Genomic DNA, 23,458 nt, shown 5'->3' with positions numbered 1-23,458 from the left:
GCCGTGTTCATCGCCACTCCTTTGAAAGCAGAGGCTCCAAAAAGCTAAGCATCTTTGTGTGTTAACCCTGATATATGAGCTCAAAGTCTAGCAAGTTCATGGGGTGCTTATCCTCAAAATCAGCATTATGAAGTGTAAAATACAGGCAGAATTTTTCAATTTGTGCCCATAAACTGGGATTCCAAAACCCTGTACTTAAGTATGTATGAAAAAAAATAAATCAGCTGGTATGAAAGGTAAATATTGACTTTGTCATTGGCATTTTGATGAACTTGGAAGTGCAACATACCTGCTCCTGTGCACGATTTAACATGCACATCGCCTCTAAATCAAATGTGTTCTCATTAAGCCTTTTCTGAGCGATGGCTCGATCATTCATAGCTGTAGTTATGTCCACACACTAAAAAGAAAAAAATTACTTTTAAAAATACATCAGATCACAGTAATACCCACTCAATCTGGAAAAAAGCTGTTGTGAAACAAATCCTTCAAATACTACAAAGTTGTTTAACGCACCAAATAGTTGGTTCCAAACAGGCAAAGTGAAAAAACTCCTGTGACTATTTGTTAAGTATAAACGACATAGGCTTTCCAAAACAAACAGAAAATCTGACGGTAATGTGTAACACCCTGATAATTTAGTATCACCTGTACATACAAAATATCAAACAAATTCTTTTCAGAGAACTATACTGGTCACAAACAGTTCTAATGTGTAGTACTTAGAGAAACATGTTATTGTTCAATGGAATCTTATTAACCAACAGAATCAAAGGTAATTTAGCTAAGAATTAAAGAAGTTATAGCAAGGATCACATGTATTCCATGAACTTGGTATCTTAAATCTAATCTTCAGCCTAAACCAGACTTGCATAAAAGTAAAACCAGACTGGTAGTTCATAAAATCTACTGTTTTGGAAAGGATTATTTAGATCTGTGCTGCTGAACTAGTAAGACAAATAAATTTGAAACTAACTGACGCAAATCACAATCATTTGGGTAAAAATATAGAGCAAATTAACAAGTTCAATGCAAACCTCTACTCTATGTGCAAAGCAATTGTGAGAAATTTAAAACATCTGGAGACATAAAGACATAAGAAATTATGGCTAGTACACGGCTATTTTTACAAAATTACTTGTGCCTTGTTCTTCAGATGATATGTATTTCATGGATCATTCCATTTTAGAAGGAGAAAAGAAGAGTACTCAGAGACAAGCAATTTTCTTTGGATGAGCATGTCAAGGAGACTGAAAGGGCTAGAACTGTTTGAAGCACAGAAGAAACCCAATAATCTAACCAGCACGTGACATATACAAAATAGAAGGTGGTGGTTTAAATTTTTTAATTTGTTTTACAAAAGACTTCTATCTTTTGTTATCTGGCAACCTTAACCTCTCGCACATTATACTAGAATAAAGGGTCAATAAAAGAAACCAAAACTGATTTAATATTGACTCTGCTGAACAGAAATACAGTTAATCCACAAAATCCCTGCCGCAGGAACCAGGTCAAGAGTTTAGTAAATACTGAAAAACAGTAAGAGACAGATATCAACATCTATATTTGCAAAAAAGCAGAGCAATTATTTTTGTACTCTGACTATTAAATCTTATTTTATGACTTATTTTATTTTTTACTGTTTAGGACAAGAAGTCCTTCCGTTGGGAAACATCCAGCACTGACCAACGCAGACTTAAAATCCCAGAAGTTCGATGTGTCTATGAAACTGACTTCAGTGTCTATTTATTGTTCCAGCTGACAAAAATCACAGATCATAAACAAGGCACAAGAAGAATTAGAAGATTTTCTAACAATCACCTAACATAACAGTCAGGTATGTAAAAGAATGCCCATTTAAAAAAAACACTTGTGTGAGTTAGTAAGTTTCCCTTACATAGTTAAAGTAATTTTTTAACGTTGTGTTTGTGAAACTGGTTTAGGAGATAGATAAAAGTTATTCTACTCACCAAAAGCTTCAATCCAGCAATACACATAGGCATGCGAGTAGTCCACTGAAACCACATTGGGACCACTCACATACTTAAACATACATGTGTACTTTAGTGCTTTACCGGACTGGGGCCTACTAGTAGATACCCTGGTTAGTTAGAATTCCCACACACTTTGCCCACATGGCCAGTCACCCTTTTGGAGACCATCCTGGCTTTGTATTATGTCAAGACACTCGATGGCAGCTTTGGATCTTGGGGGGGGGGGGGAAGTCTCTGCTTGAAGTATGAAAAGTTGTTATTATTTTGTAAAGGTAAAACAGTTTCAAATTCGGCATGCTATTCTCCCTTAAGAATTCTGCCCTTCCAATCCTGACTTTCAATAACTTCTTCCCTACAGACACAAATCACAAATACTAAGCAAGAAGGAAGAGGCTGATAATGGAAAGCAAGAATTTTTAACAGACTTCATAGGCCCACTGATACATCAAATGTATTTACTCCGGTTTTAGACCTTGACAGTTTCTCTGTGCAACAGTCACCTGTGCATATTCCGAACTTAAATAAAATGCTTGAACTCTATAGTTTCAGCCTTTTAAATATAGCTTCTTTCTCACAGGTTTCTCTGGCTTCCAGAGACATGCTGTTACTTCAGATTACTCAAGACTTTTTCCCCCCATTTCCTACTACCACAGACAACTATATTAAGAACATAACGTTTTATTAAAACGATTAGTAACATATTAGCAGGGCCATTTCAAACTGCTTACTCCTGTAGTTAATTGTGTGACTTGAATAGAAACATAACAATGAAACAAATTACATGTTTTTTCATGTCCATGTAGACTTGCATCAGAATTGTCACTATCCGATTTCAAAACTAAAAATGGTGAAGGGAGATAAATTATCTATCAAACTTCCTGAGGATCCAAGCGCACTCCCCCAACTACCCTATTCCAACAGCAAGGGAGCCTGACTGACTTCTTTGGCTCAAAGGAGGCCGTTTCATACACAACCAGTCCTCATAAACATTAAAAAAATTAAGCAGAGAAGCACTGTTACTTTTCGGACTCCCTGGAGAAACATACAGGAATTCTGCTACTACAAGAGTATTCCTGTATGCCAAAATTAAGGATTGCCAAATCCAAGGGGATGGTATGCTCTGCTGTCAGCTAATGACCCTTGAAATCACCCTTAACACAAGCCAAGTTAAGGTAAATGCAAATAAAAATATTTATTTACAAAATATAAAAACAGACAACATAGTTACAAGCATTTAGAAATGTACACATGACAGAAAGGAAATAAATTTATGGTTCATTATTTACTCCAATGTCAATTAAGGCCTCTTCTACATCATCAGTACACAAACCATCAGTGCTTAGCCAACCCAATTTGTCAAAGACACCAGCCTAGCGTCACCTGCAGCCTGGATGCAGACATCCACAGAGCTCACCCGAACTACGAGCATATCATAAACCATTTGAAGGACATGTCTTTTTATCACCTGGTAAAAACACGGCCAAATGTTAGTCATACAATGTTTCTACGCTCTGAACTTTTGACAGATACACTTAGTGACTTGGAATGACATTCTGCACAAAGATTTCAGAATGTTTGTCTTAGTGGTTCACGACAAAGACGAAGCAAAGGTTACCATCTGCACCGAGGGAACAATGAATTAATTGGGAGCCTGACCATCAAACTCGGAGGTATACCGTGAAAATGTCTGCTGAAAGAGTGGTACGCATTGTGCTTTTGGTGCTGTGAGACACAGAAAGAAACACCTTCCGTGTTTCAGGAAGTGAACTGTACAATCTTACAAAGTTCTTGAAAAACAAACTGCACCATGCAGATATTTCATCAGAAATTGATGCCAAGGCTTTGTTGTTTATTTGCTTTGCAAGGTCTGAGAACGAGTCTTCAGATGGAGTGAGGTTAACACCAACATGGAAGAATCTACATCTGCCTTAAATACTTAATTTACTTAATTACAAAAACCCCACAAAATATCCTTCTGAAGACATTTCAAGGGGAAAAAACATTTGCTTTTTTTTAGGCTATTATACATACAATTACTTTTTCCTTTGGAAGGCCACATGGAAGACAACTATTGTAATGCTCAAATAGTAGACACATCCAGATGAAATAGCAGCTTTAGAAACTACTTCCAAGTCTATTTTTAATGGATTACATTTCAGTGCAATGTTACTGCTCTAGGAGTGGTAGACAATTTTAATTATTATTAAATTTGGAGCTATGAAAGCATATTAATCTCCGCAGAAAACTAGACATGAAACTTGGTTTTCATCTTCAAGCAAAAGTTTAAATTCTATAGAGTCAAAGTCACTAGTTGACAAAAGCACACAGTATGGATGTAAGTTGCTTTCATCATTGTCCATGCGAGCGTGGCAACCGCATCTGAAGACCAGCAGTTCAGTAACTAGGTAACTGAAGTATTAGATACTACATGGGGTTTTTCTGTAAGCGTTTCTTTTTCACAGACTGTGATTTGCTACCAGGCTGACCAGGTAACGGTTTTGGTTTTCTTATATGATATGCTTTCCTTCCCTTCCTTACCTCAATGGCTGGTTTGGGGAAAACATCATCCTTGCTATCTTCTTTGCCTTTTTCAACTGGAACCCATTCTCCATAGACACTATCTGCCTCCTTTTTCCTATGTTGAGACCCAGATGAAACAGGAAATTCCTTTGACAGGCTGACTTGATTTTTTGGTTGTGGTGGTGGTGCTGGTTTTATGCTGGGAGTCTTAAAGAAGTAAAATGAGAAAAAGTTAGAACTTGAAAACACACAACGCTCACAATATGCCTTTGAGAAACAACTTATTGCATACACTTGGAATTAAGTTTTCAGAAAAGTCATCCTTCCTACTAACATCAAACCAAAAACCTTTTTAACAAATCATTTTGGCACAGCCCTAAAAACACGTAAGTGAGCAACAAATTGCAACGTAAGAGAAGATGAAACACCTAGAAGCTAAAATTCCTTCAGCAGCCAACAATACACAAAACCTCACTAGCACAACTAACCTTCCTGCTTGCCCTTCACCCCATCATGATGAAAACAATCTTTAATCTGTCACACGTGTTTTGTAATGGAAAGCTCCAAAATAAAAATCCTGGGCAGCAAAAAACACTGGCTGTGATATCCACATGATTACTATATATAGAAAGCAGTTTGCAACCTTTTGTTTTCCAGCTTTTGATTATTTTTTTATAGAAGCATGAAAAGTAGTTTGAGAGCTTGTTTTCCTTAAGACAGTATTCCTAACACACTAAGAGTGCAGAGAAATCTCTGACAGGTTCCTCTTCCGAGAGAGAGCCCAGACAGCTCACAACACTGGGTAAATTCCTGCCATCAAAGAAACATGGGTGGGAATGGTCACACAACTAGAATCCAGACAGAATGGAAAGAACAGAAAGAATTATACTAAAAGGGTCAAAACTGTGGAAAATAAGTAGAACAGCCCATAACCACGAGAGAACATTCCTCTTTGGAGTCTGTACAGAGTCTCAGTATTTCTTGAGTTTTGGTGTACCAGCTTCTAATAGTACAACATAAAGGATAAATCTATTTCTACCTTCTATCTATCTTAGATAAGCATGCATTACTGCTTATTTTGTGTACACTGCAAGCTATATATATTTGTACACAAAAATACAAATGGTATTTGCATTTTTACTTAGGAGATTAATATTTTCGTATTACTCTATACCCTGCAAAATCAGAGCAGACTTTCATGGGCATAAAAAAACCCTCACAGATTAAATAATAATAGTAATAGTAACAATAGTAATTTAAACAAATTCTAATCCATGCTTCAAAATACATGAATTTCAGATGCATTTAAAGAAATGTGCTATCATTTTATTTCTTCCAACATACTCATACTCAGAAAGTATCAACACAAGCTCTGATGAGTCAAAAGCAGCTGCCCAAGGAGGGGGCTTCACAGGACATTTAGACCCTCTTAGTAACAGGCAACATCAGTGATCCTCATTCTTAATACAGCATTTACTTCCCTAACTGGATAATCTCAAAACGAAGAGATCTTTTTTGTCCTTCAGTGAACATTTGAGAGCTACTGGAGCAGCAGATACACGATTTGGAGTCTGCACAAAGCTAATGGCATCACCGTATTTAAAACACCTCAAAATGCTTCCTAGAATTTTGCTACAGTTCTCTTGTCTTTTAGAAGAAAACAATGCTGTTCCAAAAGCAATTCCCAATTCTGTCTGTAAACTCATGCTGATACTCTTGCAATGAAAACGTGAAGTAAAAATGATTCCACTTATGTTATTTAAGCTTTAAAAGCTGTGAAGATATTAATAGGAAAAAAAAAAGTTTCAGTTCAATTATGGGAACCACCACAATCTCCTAGACTGCAGGTAAGTCTCTTAGTGTAGCAAGAGACTTTCAACAACATCCCAGAGAAACTTCACTACGATCACCAATCTCTGTTTAATTTCTGTAAACTTACTTTCATTATTTTAAAATGACCACAACTGAAAATACTGAAAACTAATTAAGTACTCACACTTAAATTGAAAAATATAGGTTTGGGTTCACTGAGCTTAAAAGGATGATTATAGAAAGGACGTTCCTCCTCCTCTTCATCAGAAACATGAGGTTTGTTCACTATCACATCATCAGTGCTTTGAGCAATCTTCTTGCATTTCTAAAAAAACCAAAATAAATTTAAAAGGGACATGACAGCTCTGAATAAACTTAAGACGTTCAACCAAAACATGCAAAAAGAACACTTTCACAAAATATTTTTATTTTCAAAAACAGGAGCTATAAGCTGAGAAAATCTTTTAGCAATGTCATCAATGTATGTATTTCTGACATTTCACACGCATTATCAAACACCTACCCAGGTTTGCTAGGCACTCATGCAGCAAATCATTTCACCGACATAAGACTTCAGCAGCACACTGTAAGAATTGCTACACAGTGCTAGTTGCAAAATGTGTTTATAAGGCTGCAAACATTCCAGAGTAGGAACTCACTGGTTGTTTGACATCCCACATAACTAGCATATTGCCATCTGATAAAAACTTCAGTGTAACTCATGAAATTATTACAAAGGAAAACCTAAGAATTAATAGTTATTAATTCTAAGTTCCACTGGTAGTGCAGGGACCTAGACAGAAGCTCCAAAAGATCTCCGATAACTTCTGAAATATCTTTTACACTGGCCAGGTGTGCAACACATGCCCATTTTATATTCAACAGGAGTTGAATATAAAATACATAGCTGCTATGGGCATATTGCAATCAAATGAGGAGAGAACCTCCACGGGAGCAAAAAAACCCAAACATTTTTTAGAGAAGCTAGAATTTTATGATGAAAAAGTCTTTACTGACTGAGGTTGTCTGCACTGAGTGTCTTCCAGTAGTAACCGTAACTTAGTCCAAAATGCATTCTATATTTCTATTATGTCCCCATTCACAAGAAGTATATTCACAAGACATCTGAGGACATCATATTTAAGAAAATAATATCAAAAAAGTCAAATCATCTTGATTTGATTCTAGCTCAAGTTCATACCATTGTAATCCACACCTGTTTGGTGACCTGATTGTTGCCCTATAAGGAGCAAGCAGGCAGCTCCATCGCTAAAAATCAAGACACATTCATGGCACTGCTTTCATCAGCTGTTACTAAAATAGATTCCTACGCTCTCGTGCGTTAAGATGTCTCCAAACAGCAACTGAAGCCCATTCATCGTGCAAAAGGAAAACCTTGCACTGTTTGGAAAGCTGATCAGCAAAACATGTTATCTACAGTTGTATTATTAGTTCACTCCCAACTAACTGGAAGCAGTTTGCCCAGTTTGAAGGTTACACTGGAGAGAGGAAAGACAAGAAGCTGAACAGGCTTTGGAACAGGTACTGCGCTACCCTGTGACAAAGGCCTGGACTGCTTCTGTGGCCAATTTTGATGCGACAGAACAACAACATTCTCCAACAGATTCCCCCCATTCAAATGGGCCAGGAAGGGGCAGGTTTTGGACTACCAGGTTAGCACTGGCTACATCAGATCTTGGTCAGGTTACATGAAGAACTACTTAAGATGTCTGCACAACCTCAGCTTTTCTACTACGAAGTACTTCTGCTTCCACTAGCCCACGCACAACTAAGAGATTACTTTTCAGCAATTTGCCATTGCTTAATTTCAGATGTTCTTTCCAGCAACAGTATTTCAGAATTGTCACACTGATGCTGCAATTAAGGGGAAAAAACCAACCAAACAAAAAAACAACCAAACACTTTTTTTTTTTAAACTCCAAATTTTGTCTGGTTTCAGGGGAAAAAAATGTAGAGAAACTGGCACAAGGTGACATTATTACAGTAAAAGGACAAGTAGGATTTTTTTTTTCCCACCATCAGAACAAAAACATCCCATCTGTAGACTTGAACTGCAACAGGTAGAATTTCAACAACAATGCTCTAAAAATCTTAAGAGTGCATATTAAAATACATGGAACTATGTGAAGTGGGCACTAGATTTTTAACCCAGAGATAACATTTAACAATGTGAAATTCTCTAACGAAAGTAAAAATATAAGTAACTAACAACACTATAACAAAAAAAAAGAAGCTAAAGCTTTGAGTATTATTAACATGTCTGCAAGGAGAAGTACCAATTTGTACAAAATCAGAACAGAATCAAAAACAAAAATAAAAGAAAATGGATTTTATGCATTTCCACTGAATTAAAAAGCCTGTTTTCAGGACTTAAAAACAACAGTGCAAAAGAATACAGGCTTTAACACAAGCCAGCTTACGTGCAAATGAAGCACACAGAATGACAGCTTGCCTAGGAGTTACCAAAAAAAAAAAATTCATTTTCAGCCTTGATACTGTTGTTCTTGCTTACCTCAGTGAGCTCCTTTAGAGTATCTCTGGATGACTTCTGACTGGCTTTGTCGTCTTTCTTTTGAGATAACAAAGGCATCAGGCTTGGTGGTAACGGAACACCAGACTTAGCACACATGGCGGCTGCATTAGCTTTGGCTATTTCAAGTAGCTGGGCTTTGTCTAAAAAAATTTTTTTTTTTTAAGGAAAAATTAGTTTTACAGATCCTTGTTTTAATAATAAAGAAGCATTTCTCACAGACTAGATAAAGTATAAAGAGAAAACACGAAGTTTTACTCACACTGTGTATTTTTACGTTCTGTGAAAATAATTAAAATCGTACGTAGTTGTTCTGGACTTTTTAGAATTTGGTTTACACAACAGACAAGTCAAATTGCAAATATAACATGGAGCACAGGAGTCAAACTACAGCACTCAAAATCCTCCAAGCCCCAGAAGTTCTGACACCTATTTTACTTCACCAACTCATTCTGGTTTTGGAAATCCTGAGTCATTTCTACACAGCGTAAACCTCAAAGTTCACTTCCTAGCTATCTCTAAAAAGCACTCAAAGGTCTTGAGGAGGTCTCCTCATGTCCCCTAGTGTGTAGCCTGAAAGCTACTTACAACCAACGAACACAGAAACATGAGCACTGAATAAAACACGCACTTTTGTAAAATACAATTACTTGCGAAACTGTTACTAAAACAGTACTTTGCTTTACTAAGGAAAAAAGCACATGTGGCCCTATCACTGAAATAGGTAGTGAAAAAAAAGTACATCTTATATGATCTGCCAGTTTGCAAACAAAAGAGAGAACGCTGTCTTTAACCTTATAAAAATTCTGAAAGGACAATATTCCTTTACTGCTTAAGCAACAGAAGTATATAGATACAAATTGCTGCATAATTAAAGCAGGAAGGCAGATTCAAGGATGCTTATTAGTTCTCATGTTCTGTACAAAAATACTTCTCTGGCAGAGGGGCTTCCGTGGTAATTTTATGAGACAGGACTAGAACGATTAGAACCTGAGGTCCACGAAAGGAGGTTTCCTCACACACTGTACAAAAGTTTGTCTCAAAATTAAATCTTCTTTCTCCGTATGTAGCTTACTACCTCAGGAAACTACAAGGCCTCTCTTCCTCCAGTCACAGAGAAAAGATGCAATTCATTAGGATTTTTTAATTTTCCTATTACCTGGGTCTGGGATTATTTTTAGAAATGACTCTCCCTTCCCATTGAATTCTCCTCATGGGCAAGAGGCAAGACAGAGTAAGGGAAACAAATAAAAAAGCACTACAGCTGATGACAAGAACTCTCCAGTTGGAACTTACTTTCAAACGGTCTTTCATGCCCACTTTGTTCTCAGGAAAACTAAGAAAAACCTAAGTTTCTTACAGAGCTCTTGCTCTTTACTAATTATTACAACAAAAAGTGTCCCTCAAGACTGCAATGTTCTACCTTTGTATAAAAGCCCTGTGACGAGGATATAACCACTTCTGAATACTTTCATTAAAATTCCGAGCACTGACACAGCTCCAACTTAAAAGTTCCTACCAGAAGTCATTGCCTCAAAGTAATGCACAGAATGACTTCCAAAAAAGTCTTTATAAATGCTGTGGAATAAGACTGCATAAATGAAACAGTTATAACCTCATCATGGAATTACTGAAAGTTAAATTATCACTTACCCAAGTCTGTAAGACGTTTAGGTGACCTGCTTGAAAATCGTTCTGATGACCTCGACCTGCGACGATCAGGTGATCTGCTGTATCTTCTCCTCCCTGAAGATCTTGATCGCCGTAGTCGAATTGGTGACCTACTAGAGCTCCGTCTTCTTCCTCTTGACCTTGATCGCCTCTGACGAATAGGTGTTCTACTCCTGCTCCGTAACCTGAGCGATATTCTACGATCTCTTGAATCTGATCTTCTTCTTCTTCTGTCAGCAGATCTTGATCTATTTCTCTGAGATCTCTTACGCCTCTCTCGTGATAAGGAACGTCGCCTTCTTGATGCTGACCTTGACCTACTCCTCCTTCTGTGCCTTGAACGTGACAATGAGCTGGACCGAGAGCGACGATTAGATTTTGATCTCGATGTTCTTCTCCGAGTTACCGATCTGGAGCGATTTCGTCTAGAGCGAGATTCAGTGTCATATCTCTGAGATCTGCGCTGAGAAGACCTGGATCGTCTGCTTCTAGACCTCCGTGAAGATTCTTTGTCTGCTGTTTTGTCAACAGATTTGGAAAGACTCCTTTGGTGAGCAGCAGACCTGGAACGTCTACGCCTAGACCTTCGTGAAGATTCTTTGTCTGCTGCTTTTTCAACAGATGTCGACTGACTCCTTTGGCGAGCAGTGGACCTGGAGCGCCTACGTCTAGACCTCCGTGAAGATTCTTTGTCTGCTGTTTTTTCAACAGATGTGGATCTACTCTTTTGACGAGCAGCAGACCTGGAACGTCTACGTCTAGATCTCTGTGAAGACTCATCTGCCACTTTTTCAACAGATGTGGATCGACTCTTTTGGAGAGGTGATTTTGAGTGTCTGCTTATAGATCTTCGTGAAGACTCTTTGTCAGATATTTTATCAATAGATTTGGATCTAGATTTTTCACGTTCTGAGGACTCAGAACGCCTGCTTTCAGATATGAAGTTAGAGTCCTGTTCCTCCAGCCTCTCATGAAGCATGGAATCCTGCTTATCTTCATCCGCCAAAGAGGGCTCCACATCATCACCCTCTTCACCTGTTGTAGACCTCGATTCACGATCATCTGACGATGTGGAGTCTCTTCGTTCAGCTGTCAAGGAGGGTTCCATATCATCTGCTTCTTCACCAGTAGTAGACCTCGATTCACGCCCATCAGGGGATGGGGAACGCCTGTGTTCAGTTGTCAAAGAGGGTTCCATATCCTCTACTTCTTCACCAGTTGACTCATGCTCATCTGATGATGTGGAATCTCTTCGTTCAGCTGTGGAGGGTTCCATATCCTCTGCATCTTCACCAGCGGTGGACCTTGACTCATGTTCATCTGAGGATGTGGAGTGTCTACGTTCAGTTGTCAAAGAATGCTCCTGGTACTCTGCTTCTTCACCAGTGGTTGACCTTGACTCACGTCCATCAGGAGACATGGAGCGTCTATCTTCAGCTGTCAGAGAAGGTTCCAAATCCTCTACTTCTTCACCAGCTGTAGATCTTGACTCACGGTCATCAGAGGACGTGGAGTGTCTACGTTCAGCTGTCAAAGAAGGTTCCCCATCTTCTATCTCATCACCAGTCGTAGATCTCGACTCACGCTCATCAGATGACGTGGAGTCTCTTCGTTCAGTCAAAGAGGGTTCTGCATCCTCTCCCTCTTCCCCAGCAGTAGATCTTGACTCATGCTCATCAGAAGACACAGAGGATCTACGTTCTGTTGTCAAAGGCTGCTCCAGATATTCTGCTTCTTCACCAATGCTAGACCTTGACTCATGCTCATCAGGGGATGTGGAGCGCCTATGTTCAGATGTTAAAGAGGGCTCTCGATCTTCCATTTCTTCATCTACAGATCTCTGGTCATGGCCCTCAGGGGACACAGATCGTCTATGTTCAGAAGTCAAAGAGGACTCTAGACCTTCTTCCTCCATGGGAGATTTCAGGTCATGACCTTCCTGATATGAAGATGTGGAATGTCTACGTTCAGATACCAAAGAGGAATCTTGATCCCCGGTTTCTTCGCCAGGGCCAGATTTCACACTGTAGCCATCAGGAGACATGGAACATCCACCTTCAGGCATTAAAGGCATTGCATCATCCATTTTTTCAACAGGGACAGATTTCATGTCATTGTCCTCATGGGACAGGGAGGCTCTATCATTTAGCATCAAAGATTCAACAACATCTACCCTTGCAACAGTAGGGAAACTCAACTCCTGGCCATCAGGGGATGCTGCACGTTCATTTTCAGGTGCTGGGGAAAACTCCTGCACACACGTGTTTTGAATATGTGTGAATCTTACCTCCTGGCTCTTAAAAGACAAAGTATGGTCATTTTCAGATGTCAAAGAATCCATATCCTCTGTTCTCTCAGCATGAGTCAATCTTGATTCATACACTTCAGGGGACAGAGCACGTTCATTTTCAGATGTCAGAGAAGTTTCCTTAGCCTCTTCTTTTTCAGTAGGGCTAGACTGCAACTCCTGAGCTTCAGGAGACATGGTACATTCACCTTCAGACAGAGACAACTCCTGTACCTCTGTTTTTCCAGCAACAGCAGACTGCAACTCCTGGCTATCACTGGACATCGAACTTTCACTTTCAGATGTTTCAGAACGCGCTTCCATTTCTTCTTTTTCAACAGGGCTGGCTCTCAAATCACGGCTTTCAGGGGATATGTCATACTCATTTTCAGACAGCAAAGCACACTCCTGCACCTCTGTTTTTTCATTAAGAGCAGAGGGAAACTCCTGCCCTTTGGGAGATGCAATATATTGACTGTATTGTACTAATGAAGACTCCTGTACAACTGCTTTTTCAGCAAGGGCAGATTCTAACTCTTGGCCTTCACGGAAGACAGCATACTCACTGTCGTATGTCAGAGAAGACTCCTGCACATCTTTTTCAGCAAGGCTGGCTGTCACCTCCTCACCCTCAGGAGATAAAACATACTCATTTTTAGACTGCATAGAACTCTCCTGTACATCTGCTTTTTCGGCAAGGGAAGATTGCAATTCATGATCTTCAGAAGACACAGCATATTCACTGTCAGGTACTACAGAAGCCTCCTGCATCTCAACCTTTTCAGGAGAGCTAGAACTCACCTCCCGGTTGTCCCAAGACACAGCATATTCATTTTCAGATGTCAGAGCAGGCTCTTGCGCTTCTATCTTTTCAGCAGAGAGTGATCGCAACTCCTGGCTCTCAATTGACACCAAACATCTTTCTTCAGACATCTGATGAAGTCGTCGCAGCTCTGTTTTTTCAGCAGGGGATGATGTCAACTCTGGGCCATCATGCCCTGTTGTGTATTCATTTTCACACATTTGAGAAGGCTGCTCTACCTCAGCTTTTTCAAAAGGAGTGGATGTCAGCTCGCAACTATCAGAAGAAACAGAACATCTGCCTTCCGGTACCAGAGGCGGCTCCTGCACCTGTAGTTGTTCATCATCGGCAGATATCAATTTGTGGCCATCAGAGGATACAATGCACTTCACTTCAGATGAGTTTTGCACCTCTACTCTTTCAGCAGGGATGGGCTTCAATTCATGATTATCATGCAAGAGGAAGAGGCCACCTTCAGATGTCAGAGAAGTCACTGTGGCCTGCAGTTTTTCAGCAGGTGTGCTTACTAATTCACAAACATCAGTAGACTTGGAGAATCCACTTTCCACCGAGACAAGAGGCTTCTGTTTTTCAGCTGCAGTGGATGTCAATTCACAGCCATCAGGGAAGACAGAACGCCTAAGCTCAGAGGCCAACAGTTCTGCACCTTCTGTTTTCTCAAAGTAGTTGTGTTTTGATTTATGGCCATCATGGCACACAGGAATTCCACTTCTAGAAATTAATAAAGATTCTGTACCCTCTATTTTTCCAGCAGGCAGGTATCTCGATTCATGCATTTCAGACACGCAGTCAATTTCAAGTACTTGTGAAAGCACTGGACCATCTAAAGCTCTGTCAACAGATGAGCTAGACTCATGAACTTCAGAAGACTTGCAGCTTTGTCCTACAATTGTCAGCACAACGTCCTGCTTTCTTTCAAAAGATGATGCTGAAATGAGGTCATGCGATATCTCAACAGGACCACACGTCAGGGAAACATCTGGAGCTCTGACTTTTTCAACAGGTGACCTGAAGGATCCGCTGTCAGAAGCCAGAGCAGGCTCCTGCATCTGGTCCTCTTGAAAAGACCTCAACTCAGAGCTGTCATCTAACTTGGAAGATTCACTTTCAGGTGCTTGTAAAAAATTCTGAAGCTCTGTTTTTTTCAATTCATGACCATGAGACAAGTCAGAGAGTACACTTCCAGACATCAGAGAAGACTCCTGAACCTCTGTTTTTCCAGAGGATGAGGAGATTATCTTGTAATCATCAGAAGATACAGAGGATCTACTTTCAAGTGTCAGAAAAGGTTCTGGACCCTCTATTTCTCTGAGAGAGGTAGACCTCGATTCACCTTCATGGGATGCAGAGAGGTGAAATTCTGTTCCTGAATAGGTCTCTGGATCTCCCCTTTTTTCAACAGATGGAGATCTCGACTTGCAAGTGGAATTTGTAAGTTCAGGTAGCAATGAAGGCTCCAGAGTCACTGCTTCTTCAGCTGACCCATTTTCAGATGTCACTGAGAGCTCTGAAACCTGTGTTTGTTCCACAGACATGGATCTCAATTCCTGGTCATCTTGTGGTTTAGAGCTATCAAATTCAGATGTCACAGAAGGCTGCAGACTCACTGTTTCTTCAACAGACAAGGAGTATTTCTCGAGACTATCAAAGGTTTTGGAAGATCCACTTTCAGACGTTGGAGGAAGCTCTGGTCCATTTACTCTGTCATCAGATAAAGCTACTGACATGGGACCATTAGAGGATTTGGAGGAGCTGCCTTCACTTGCAAAAGAAGGTTCAGGAACTTTATCAAGACATTTGGATGACTCCTGAAGTTCAGAAGACTCCACATGCTTGGTACTGCACTTTGCTGAGGATAACTTGCTTTTTTCTGTAGATTTGGACCTTGACTTAACACTATCAGACGACTTGGAACGTTTACGTTTGGATTTTTTTGAAGATTCCTTGCGCTTTTTTTCAACAGACCTTGACCTAGACTTGTAACGTTCAGAAGACTTTGAGCGGCGACGCTTAGATTTTCGTGAGGACTCCTTCTTTTTTTCCACCGATTTGGATCTAGACTTGTAACGGTCAGACGACTTTGAGCGCTGGCGCTTAGACTTCCGCGATGCCTGCTTTCGATCTCTTTTTTCTACTGATCTGGATCTAGACTTGTAACGGTCAGAGGACTTTGAGCGCTGACGTTTAGACCTCCGTACAGATGCCTTCCGACCCCTCTTCTCAACAGATCTTGACCTAGATTTTGAACGATCAGAGGAACCGGACCCTCTATGTCTGAATCTCCATGAGTATTCTTTGCCCCCTCTCTTTTCTGAAGATCTGGATCTAGATTTAGAACGGTCAGAGGACCTGGAATGTCTGCGGCGGGATCTCCAGGAGGACAGCCTGCTCCCCCTCTTTTCCACCGACCGTGATTTAGACCTGTAGCGGTCAGATGACCTGGAACGTCTGCGTCCAGACCTTCGGGAGGACAGTTTTTCCGCTGACCTGGACTTAGATCTGTAGCGGTCGGATGACCTGGAACGTCTGCGCCCAGATCTTCGGGAGGACAGTTTTTCCACTGAGCGGGACTTAGATCTGTAGCGGTCAGAAGACCTTGAACGTCTGCGTCCAGACCTTCGGGAGGACAGTCGCTTCTCCACTGAGCGGGACTTAGACCTGTAGCGGTCAGATGACCTGGAACGTCTGCGTCCAGACCTTCGAGAGGACAGTCGCTTTTCCACTGAGCGGGATTTAGATCTGTAACGGTCAGATGACCTGGAACGTCTTCGTCGGGACCTTCGGGAGGACAGTCGCTTTTCTGCCGATCTGGATTTAGACCTGTAGTGGTCAGACGACCTGGAACGTCTGCGTCTGGACCTCCCAGAGGACAATCTGCTCTCTCTCTTTTCTGCTGATCTGGATTTAGACCTGTAACGGTCAGACGACCTGGAACGTCTGCGCCTGGACCTCCGGGAAGACACTCTTCTCTCTCTCTTCTCCACAGATCGGGATCTAGATTTGGAATGCTTTTTTCTGGAATCTGAGTAGTTCCTGCTCCTAGAACGTGCTCTTTTAGAGGTCAAACGCCTGGAAGTAGAACGCGACCTTGATTTTTTCTTCCGTTTCCTAGACCTGGACTGAGACTTGGAGCGACTCCTTTTTTGTTTCTTTGCATCATGTTTTTTATCGCTGCTTCTATGACTACTTTTTTCAACTTTCTCAAGTCTCATCAGAGTCTCTCTCATTCGTGCCGCCACATCAGGCTGCACATCAGATGTTTCTGAATCTCTCTTCTCTGACTCCTGCTCTGGAGTTACTTCTCTGACAGACTCAGCCTGTGGAATGACTTCTGACTGGCTTGCCTCTGCCACAAGTGCCGGACCTGCTTCTGCAACAGCCTCAGGTATTGCAGCTGCTTCCAAATCTTTTGTTTCTGCCTCCAACCCTAAGGCTGCTTCTGCATCTTTCAGCTCTACAACCGTCTCGGGAAGAGGAGCTGTTCCCACATCTTTCATCTCTTCCACATAAGCTGGAGTGGCTTCCAAGTCTTTTGTGCCTCTGATTATTTCAGATTGAGTCCCTGCCAAATCTTGTTCACCTGCTTCATGCAATGAACTAAAAACTGTTTCTGCGATTAAAGGTTCGGATGCTCGAGTTTCATCTGTATCTTCCTTCTCTACTAGCATCTCGCATTCCTGAGCTTGACCTGGAACTCTCACATCCTCCATTTGTTGACCTTGCACCCCTTCAGCGTACTGTACTTCTAATGCCACTTCACGTTCCAGTGTTGTTTCCTGATCTTTTATGTCGTCTGGTTGTGGAACCGCTCCAGATTTAATTTCAGCAGTGCTCGAGATTTCTGGAGCCTCTTCTCTACTCATCCATTCTGCAGCAGGTTTTGCTTCTAGAGCTGCTTGCAGATGTTCTTGCTTTTCAGTGTGCAAAGACTCTGGAATAGCTTTTGAAGCGTCCTCTAAAATATTCATTGCTCCCACATCTCCAAGTTTTTGAGAAGCTTCCAAACCTTGGACATTCATGTGTACCTCAGGCTCTTTGACTGTTTCAGAACCTTGCAACTCTGTTGTGGCAGACTCTTTCATACTTTCCAGCAACATTGCTTCTCTAGCTTCTGATGCTGGCTCCAAGTATTTTGCTTTCATTGCTTTCTCTGTTTCTGAAGCTTCTTCCAAATCTTTTAAATCGGTAAGCAAGTGCTCATTTCTGTTTGTGCTTGTCCTTCTAGTTGCAATTATATACTCTACAGTAGGTCCCTGAGTTCTCACATCTGTCAAAATCTTAGATTCTGATGTTCCTTGCAAGTTTTGTGTTTCTGTCACTACATCTGATGCCACAGTTTTCTCTTCCACTCTGGACAAAGACTCCAATACTGCTTCTTTACCTACTATTTGCTCCTGCACAGATTTTGAACTTGTTTCTAAAGTTTGCACTGTCCCTGCTTGCAGAGATTCTAGTACTGCTTCTTTGCTCCCTGCCTTTGTTTTGTTTGGATCTTCTGGAGCAGCTTCAGGATGCCTTATTTCTCTAAATACCTCAGCTGTCAATGTCCCTGTTTCAGATCCCACAAACATTTGCGTATTTTTCATCTCTGATAAGTGTGAAGCTTTCGATCTTGCTTCTACATCTTTCACCTCTGCAGCTGCCCCAACTTCCGACAAGTTGTGTAAACCTCTCACTTCTACAGTGGCAGAACAGGTAGCTAGTTCGGATTTCTTTGTCTCCCCTACCACCTCAGTTTGTAAGGTTCGTGTCATGACCTGAGACTGTGAAATGATGGAATTTTTTGTTGTGCTTGCACCAGGAGGTTCTGCAACTGTTTCTGTATGTTTTGGTTCTCCCTCTGCTGTGGTTTTCAAATGCACCTTTCCCATTAAAGCTTCAGACTCTCTAACTGGTTGCACGCTCACACGTGCAATCATAGATTCCGGTGTCCTTTCTGACCTTTCTTGTAATGCAAGAAGGCCTGAACTTGCTTCCAAGACTCTGGTAGCCATTCTGGCTTCTTCCAAAGCCTGTATCTTTGCCATACCTAGAGAAGCCGAGTCTCCTAAATCTCTCATACTTGGACCTTTCACATCTTCTCTGTGCAACGAGAGGAAAGTTGTTTCCGATCTCACTTCTTTCTGCTCCTCTGGCGGTCTCAGCAATGAAGAACCTTCTGAATCTTTTGCCTCTGTGACAGCTACAGGCTTAAGAGTAGACTGTGAAATTTTTGAAGTATTTTCAAGTTGTAGAATGGCTTGACTTGTTTCTTGACTTTTTATTCCTCTCAGCGCTCCAACTTCCGCAGCTGCCTGTGGACCTTTAAAACCCTCTGTCAAGTTCTGTGCAATCATTACAGGTTCTAAAGTTGCTCTTAAACCAAGTGCAGATTCCTGGGTTCTGTCCACACTTCTTATTTCTGTCCAGACTTTAGGTTGTAGGAATACTCCCGATGCACTCTGTACTCTTGCAGGAACAGTGGTACCTTCCACATCTTTGACTACTTCAACTTGCTGACATTCTTCAGTTGCTTTGACATGTTTTCCTAAAACACCCACAGGTTCCATAATCGTTTCCAAAGTTTTGGGCTTTACCACAGCAACTGACTGCAGAGTTTCTTCCAAAGCTTTCACATTTTCCACATGCACAGAGATTCTAGCTGGTTCAATATCCTTCACTTTTGTTTCAGCTTCTGGTCCCAGGTGTATTTTGGCACTTTGTACTTCCACCTGGGTCACAGCAGTCGCTGTAGACATTTGATGTGGGTGCTGCAAGGATATATCTGCCTTCAAGACACTTGAACCCTCCGCGGGGCTGCAATGCATCACTCTCAAATTATCAGATATAACTGAGGGCTTTGGGGCTGGTTCCAAAGTTCTGTTCACACTTAATTCCAAAGATCTTTCCACATTTTGCACATTTCCCATATGTAGATATTTTTCAGTTGCTTCTGGAATTCTCACTTCTTCCATGGCCACAGACATGTGAGCTACCTTCACAGTATTCAGACCTGCCTGGTTTGCAGATTTAGGAATTGTTGTCACATCACTTGCCAAAGACACAGATTCTGAAGTTACTCCTAACCCTTTTGCTTCCCCCGGTGTCCCAGACTGCAGAGATGCTTCTGAGTATTTCAACACCTCCACAGTCTCAGGTTCAAGAGCTCTATCTAAACTTCTTACTTCCTCAGTGCCTTTAAGAGCTTCTACTACCTTTGAAGCTAGAGTTGCTGCTGAATCTTCCGGAATTTCAGATTTACCAGCAACTCCAGATAGGATGCTGGATGAAGCATAACTTCCAGTATCAACAAGAACACCCTTTTCACTTGCATTAGTAGCTATAGGATAAATACTTTCGTGCGACTGTTGAATTTGTTCTTCTGTAGTGCAAAATTTACTTTGAGTTATACTAGCATTTTCTTGGATATCAGACTGACTGCCTTCTAAATTAAATGGAGGATTTGTTGCACACAAAGTCCCCTTCTCACCTCCAAGATTTTCTGAAGATTGCTGAGAATCAGTTCCTGAATGAGAAACAAGTCCTAAAGCTTGTCTACCAAGCTCCTCACTTGCTTTTAAGGACAGTTCTGCCTGTTCTCCATGACGCGCACTCAACTTTGCCTCCTTTGGCTGCTTTTTATGCTTTTTCTCTTTCTTCCTTTTCTTCTTCTTTTTCTTCTTCTTCTTGCTTTTGTGTTTCTTGTTCTTCTTTGATTTCTTCCTAGGAATTTCATCTTCACCAGTAGAGCTTCTTTTTGTAGACTGAGTACTATTTTTCACAGTATTTTTGTCTACATCTAGAAAAAATGATATTTTCCGTGTAAATGTTATTAAAACTACATTTAAAAAAAATTTAGATTAATGACCAAGGACATGGATAGAGGTATAAAAAAAATTAAACTTGAAACCCAAGCCTTCTTCACTAAACTACCAGACATAAATAGCACACACTCCCTTTTTCAGCCCTCTTACCCTTCCTCTCAGGAGTCACTTTAAGTAAACATAATTTAATTCTTCTTTCAAAAAGTTAACCAAATCTTCTTGGTCAGCAACACCGCCCCAATGGAAACATTACTCTTTCCAAGAAGTAGCTGAGATATACTTCGACCTGTATTCAACTGGACAGTGCATTCTTGCAGGGGGCTGGAGATGTGCTTTTAAACTACACCAACCTGCACATGGAAGTGAAACAAGAACTCCCATTTTCTAGACAAATTATCTAAGTTGTGGTATGCTTACTGTATAAAATTTAGCTGGCCCATTATCCCCTACTACACTTTTAACTTCTGAGTGAGCCAAACATTACTAGTGCATTAAGACGTTATCTAAGTGTATTTACTGATTAAGTTCCCCACTGAATAAATTCATCAAATTAATTTGGACAAACAGTATATATACTTCCCCAAACCCAAACAAGCTTTAAGACACTGCAGGCAACCAACTACTCAGACTGGGACTGCAGACACCACAGGTACTTGCAAGTTTGCAGTTGTTTAACAGAGCTTTTGCTTCAAACACAAAAGTAACTGCAGGGAAAAGCAATTACCAAGGGGGAAAGAAAAGACGACGACTGAGGTTTTTATCACCTTCTTTTAACTCTAAACCTCATTTCTCTCTGAATTTAACCTGGGTTAGGTTTTTACCCGTCTTTGGATCTGGTACCATGTTTTCATGAGAAAGGCACTTCTGTTAAATGCAACTAGTTATCATTTCTGTTAAATATGAGCTATATGATATATTCAAGTCTGCTTGCACATTACGTTCAACTATTATATTGGTCAGTGCAGCAATATGGAATCTCCAATTATTATCTGTCTGTGATTATAAAACACACTCTTTGAAGCGAACAATGCAAAATAATTTAAAAAAAACTGTTAAATGCAATACTATTAAATGAACATGACTTCAGATTCCATAAACAAGTCTTCCAGATAGTTTCAAGCACACATATTTTTGTGGAATAAACAGCATAGCAAAAAAAATAGTGTTTCGACCAACACCGCTGTGAATATAATGAAAGAGAACAATGAAGCAGAGTCAAATGACCTTTTCTACCCAGCATTTTCAGATAATCTCTGCTGTCCAGCAGCAACACTAACTGCTTTCCAGATATGAACAGTGGGAATGTTTACCATAGGTTAAGGTTTATTAACTTTCGGGTTAATAGGTCTCACTTATTTATCACCATGCTAGCTTCCTTCTGTGACAGAAGAACAAAAATACAAAATCCCCCAGATGTCAGCCTAAAGTGCTGCTTGTACAGCATAAGCGAAAACTGCTGAAAATGCTCAAGGTAAACAAGCCACTGTGCATAAAAGAAAGCAAAAGTAATTTCAAAACCTTGCAAACAGAATCTCTGAAATAAACAATTTTCTATGCTGCCTCTTAAAAAATATCACTCAAGAACCATACTTACCAAGCACAGAGCAGCCACCTATGGTTCAACTTCAAAAAAATTAGAAATGCAGTAATTAAAGCCTTCACCTCACTAACTCTCCCAATTCAGAAATTTTACAGTAAGAACTAGTCCCATGAAAAGAGATACTCCCATGCAACTTTTTAGCATAATAAATCCAGTAATTTATAAACATTATAAGATTGCTACAAAAAATTTCTTAAGATTGCAATCTGAGTATCTACATTTTAAAGGTAACTATATTATTAATTTTAAAACAGCAAAACATCTTACTCTGATAAAACAGTTGATCATAGAGTTCTGACTACCAACAGACAATTTTTAGAATTAACCTTGCAAACCAATCCAAAACCACACGACAAACAATGCTTCTGTCCATCAGAACCAGCTTTGTTAGTAAAAACTCCTCACCGAGACCCTGAAGCAGGTATATACAGAATAAAGCACAATTATATACATATAGCTGTAATTTCTACATTTTAGCATTACTGTCATGGAGAGAAAAGAAAAATAACTTTTTTGCATGGTAAGTAATGATTTCATATGACAACTAGTTTCAAATTTTAACTCATTTAGTTCATCCATCTCTGGCTGGAAATCACAGTAGACAAAAAATACTTAACATTTCAATAAACATACAACTTGTCAGATTAAGTTCAGTGAGAGAAGCAGTACTGGAAAGTACTTTTTCATCTCTGTAAAACTGATTAAATGTTAAGCACTATGATAACCTTCTTAAACAAGAACATACTTGTCAAATGTGTTTTCATTTACCTGATTTGCACTGCAGCTCTGTATCAAGGGCTCCAGAGAGCACTTCCTCTATTTTCTGCACTATCTGATCATTCTGACGACTCCCAGCACCAGCAACAGTGTCATCTGAAGGGTTGGCTTGCTCAGCTGGGATTGTGTCACCATTGGGCTGGCCTTCTACCTTTCCACTAACCAAAAAAAATATCAATACAAGCAATTTTGAGCCTTTTTTGACCTTTTTTTTTTAAATTCATAAGCATTTATTATACTCAACCCTTCAAAGTAGTATTTCAGCCTCCTGTAGAAGCTGTCTTTTTAGTGAAACATCTACCTTTTGACTAACTTTCACTTATTCACAATAGGACATGTTGTGACAACTATTAAGCACAAGGGAGGAAAACATGTTCTCGAATGTGCCACAGTCCCTGTGCTTTATGGAAAAACCTGTATAGGCTGCCCTCACAAAAATAACCACCCATCACTCACTCTTCTCCAAACGTTGCTTACTTTGTGAGATAAGGCTGGGGAAAACTAGGTGAGCTTAAACGTAGAGAGATTCAGTATGACAAATCGTTCAGATGCTCATACCCCCCTTTCCCTGTCACAAAGGACCACCACAGAACACCCGTGAGCGAAAAAAGCGTGCGCAT

At 40.3% G+C, this 23,458-nt stretch overlaps 1 protein-coding gene across 1 annotated transcript in view; it reads right to left on the bottom strand.

Annotated features, from left to right (window-relative positions):
- The window catches only part of SRRM2 (serine/arginine repetitive matrix 2), a gene marked incomplete at its 5' end in the record, with an annotated part of 35,430 nt that extends 12,434 nt beyond the window's left edge, over positions 1-22,996 (bottom strand). The window contains 7 exons of the mRNA XM_009869848.1: positions 290-400; positions 4,533-4,721; positions 6,511-6,651; positions 8,860-9,020; positions 10,531-11,120; positions 11,211-20,436; positions 22,830-22,996. Coding sequence (XP_009868150.1) covers positions 290-400; positions 4,533-4,721; positions 6,511-6,651; positions 8,860-9,020; positions 10,531-11,120; positions 11,211-20,436; positions 22,830-22,996 — 10,585 coding nt within the window. The remainder of the gene's footprint in view (positions 1-289; positions 401-4,532; positions 4,722-6,510; positions 6,652-8,859; positions 9,021-10,530; positions 11,121-11,210; positions 20,437-22,829) is intronic.
- Positions 22,997-23,458: the final 462 nt, after the last annotated feature.

This window comes from Apaloderma vittatum, unplaced genomic scaffold, assembly GCF_000703405.1.
Source record: "Apaloderma vittatum isolate BGI_N311 unplaced genomic scaffold, ASM70340v1 scaffold39085, whole genome shotgun sequence".
In the NCBI taxonomy this organism is placed as follows: domain Eukaryota; kingdom Metazoa; phylum Chordata; class Aves; order Trogoniformes; family Trogonidae; genus Apaloderma; species Apaloderma vittatum.
This window is presented reverse-complemented; position numbering and strand designations above follow the sequence as displayed.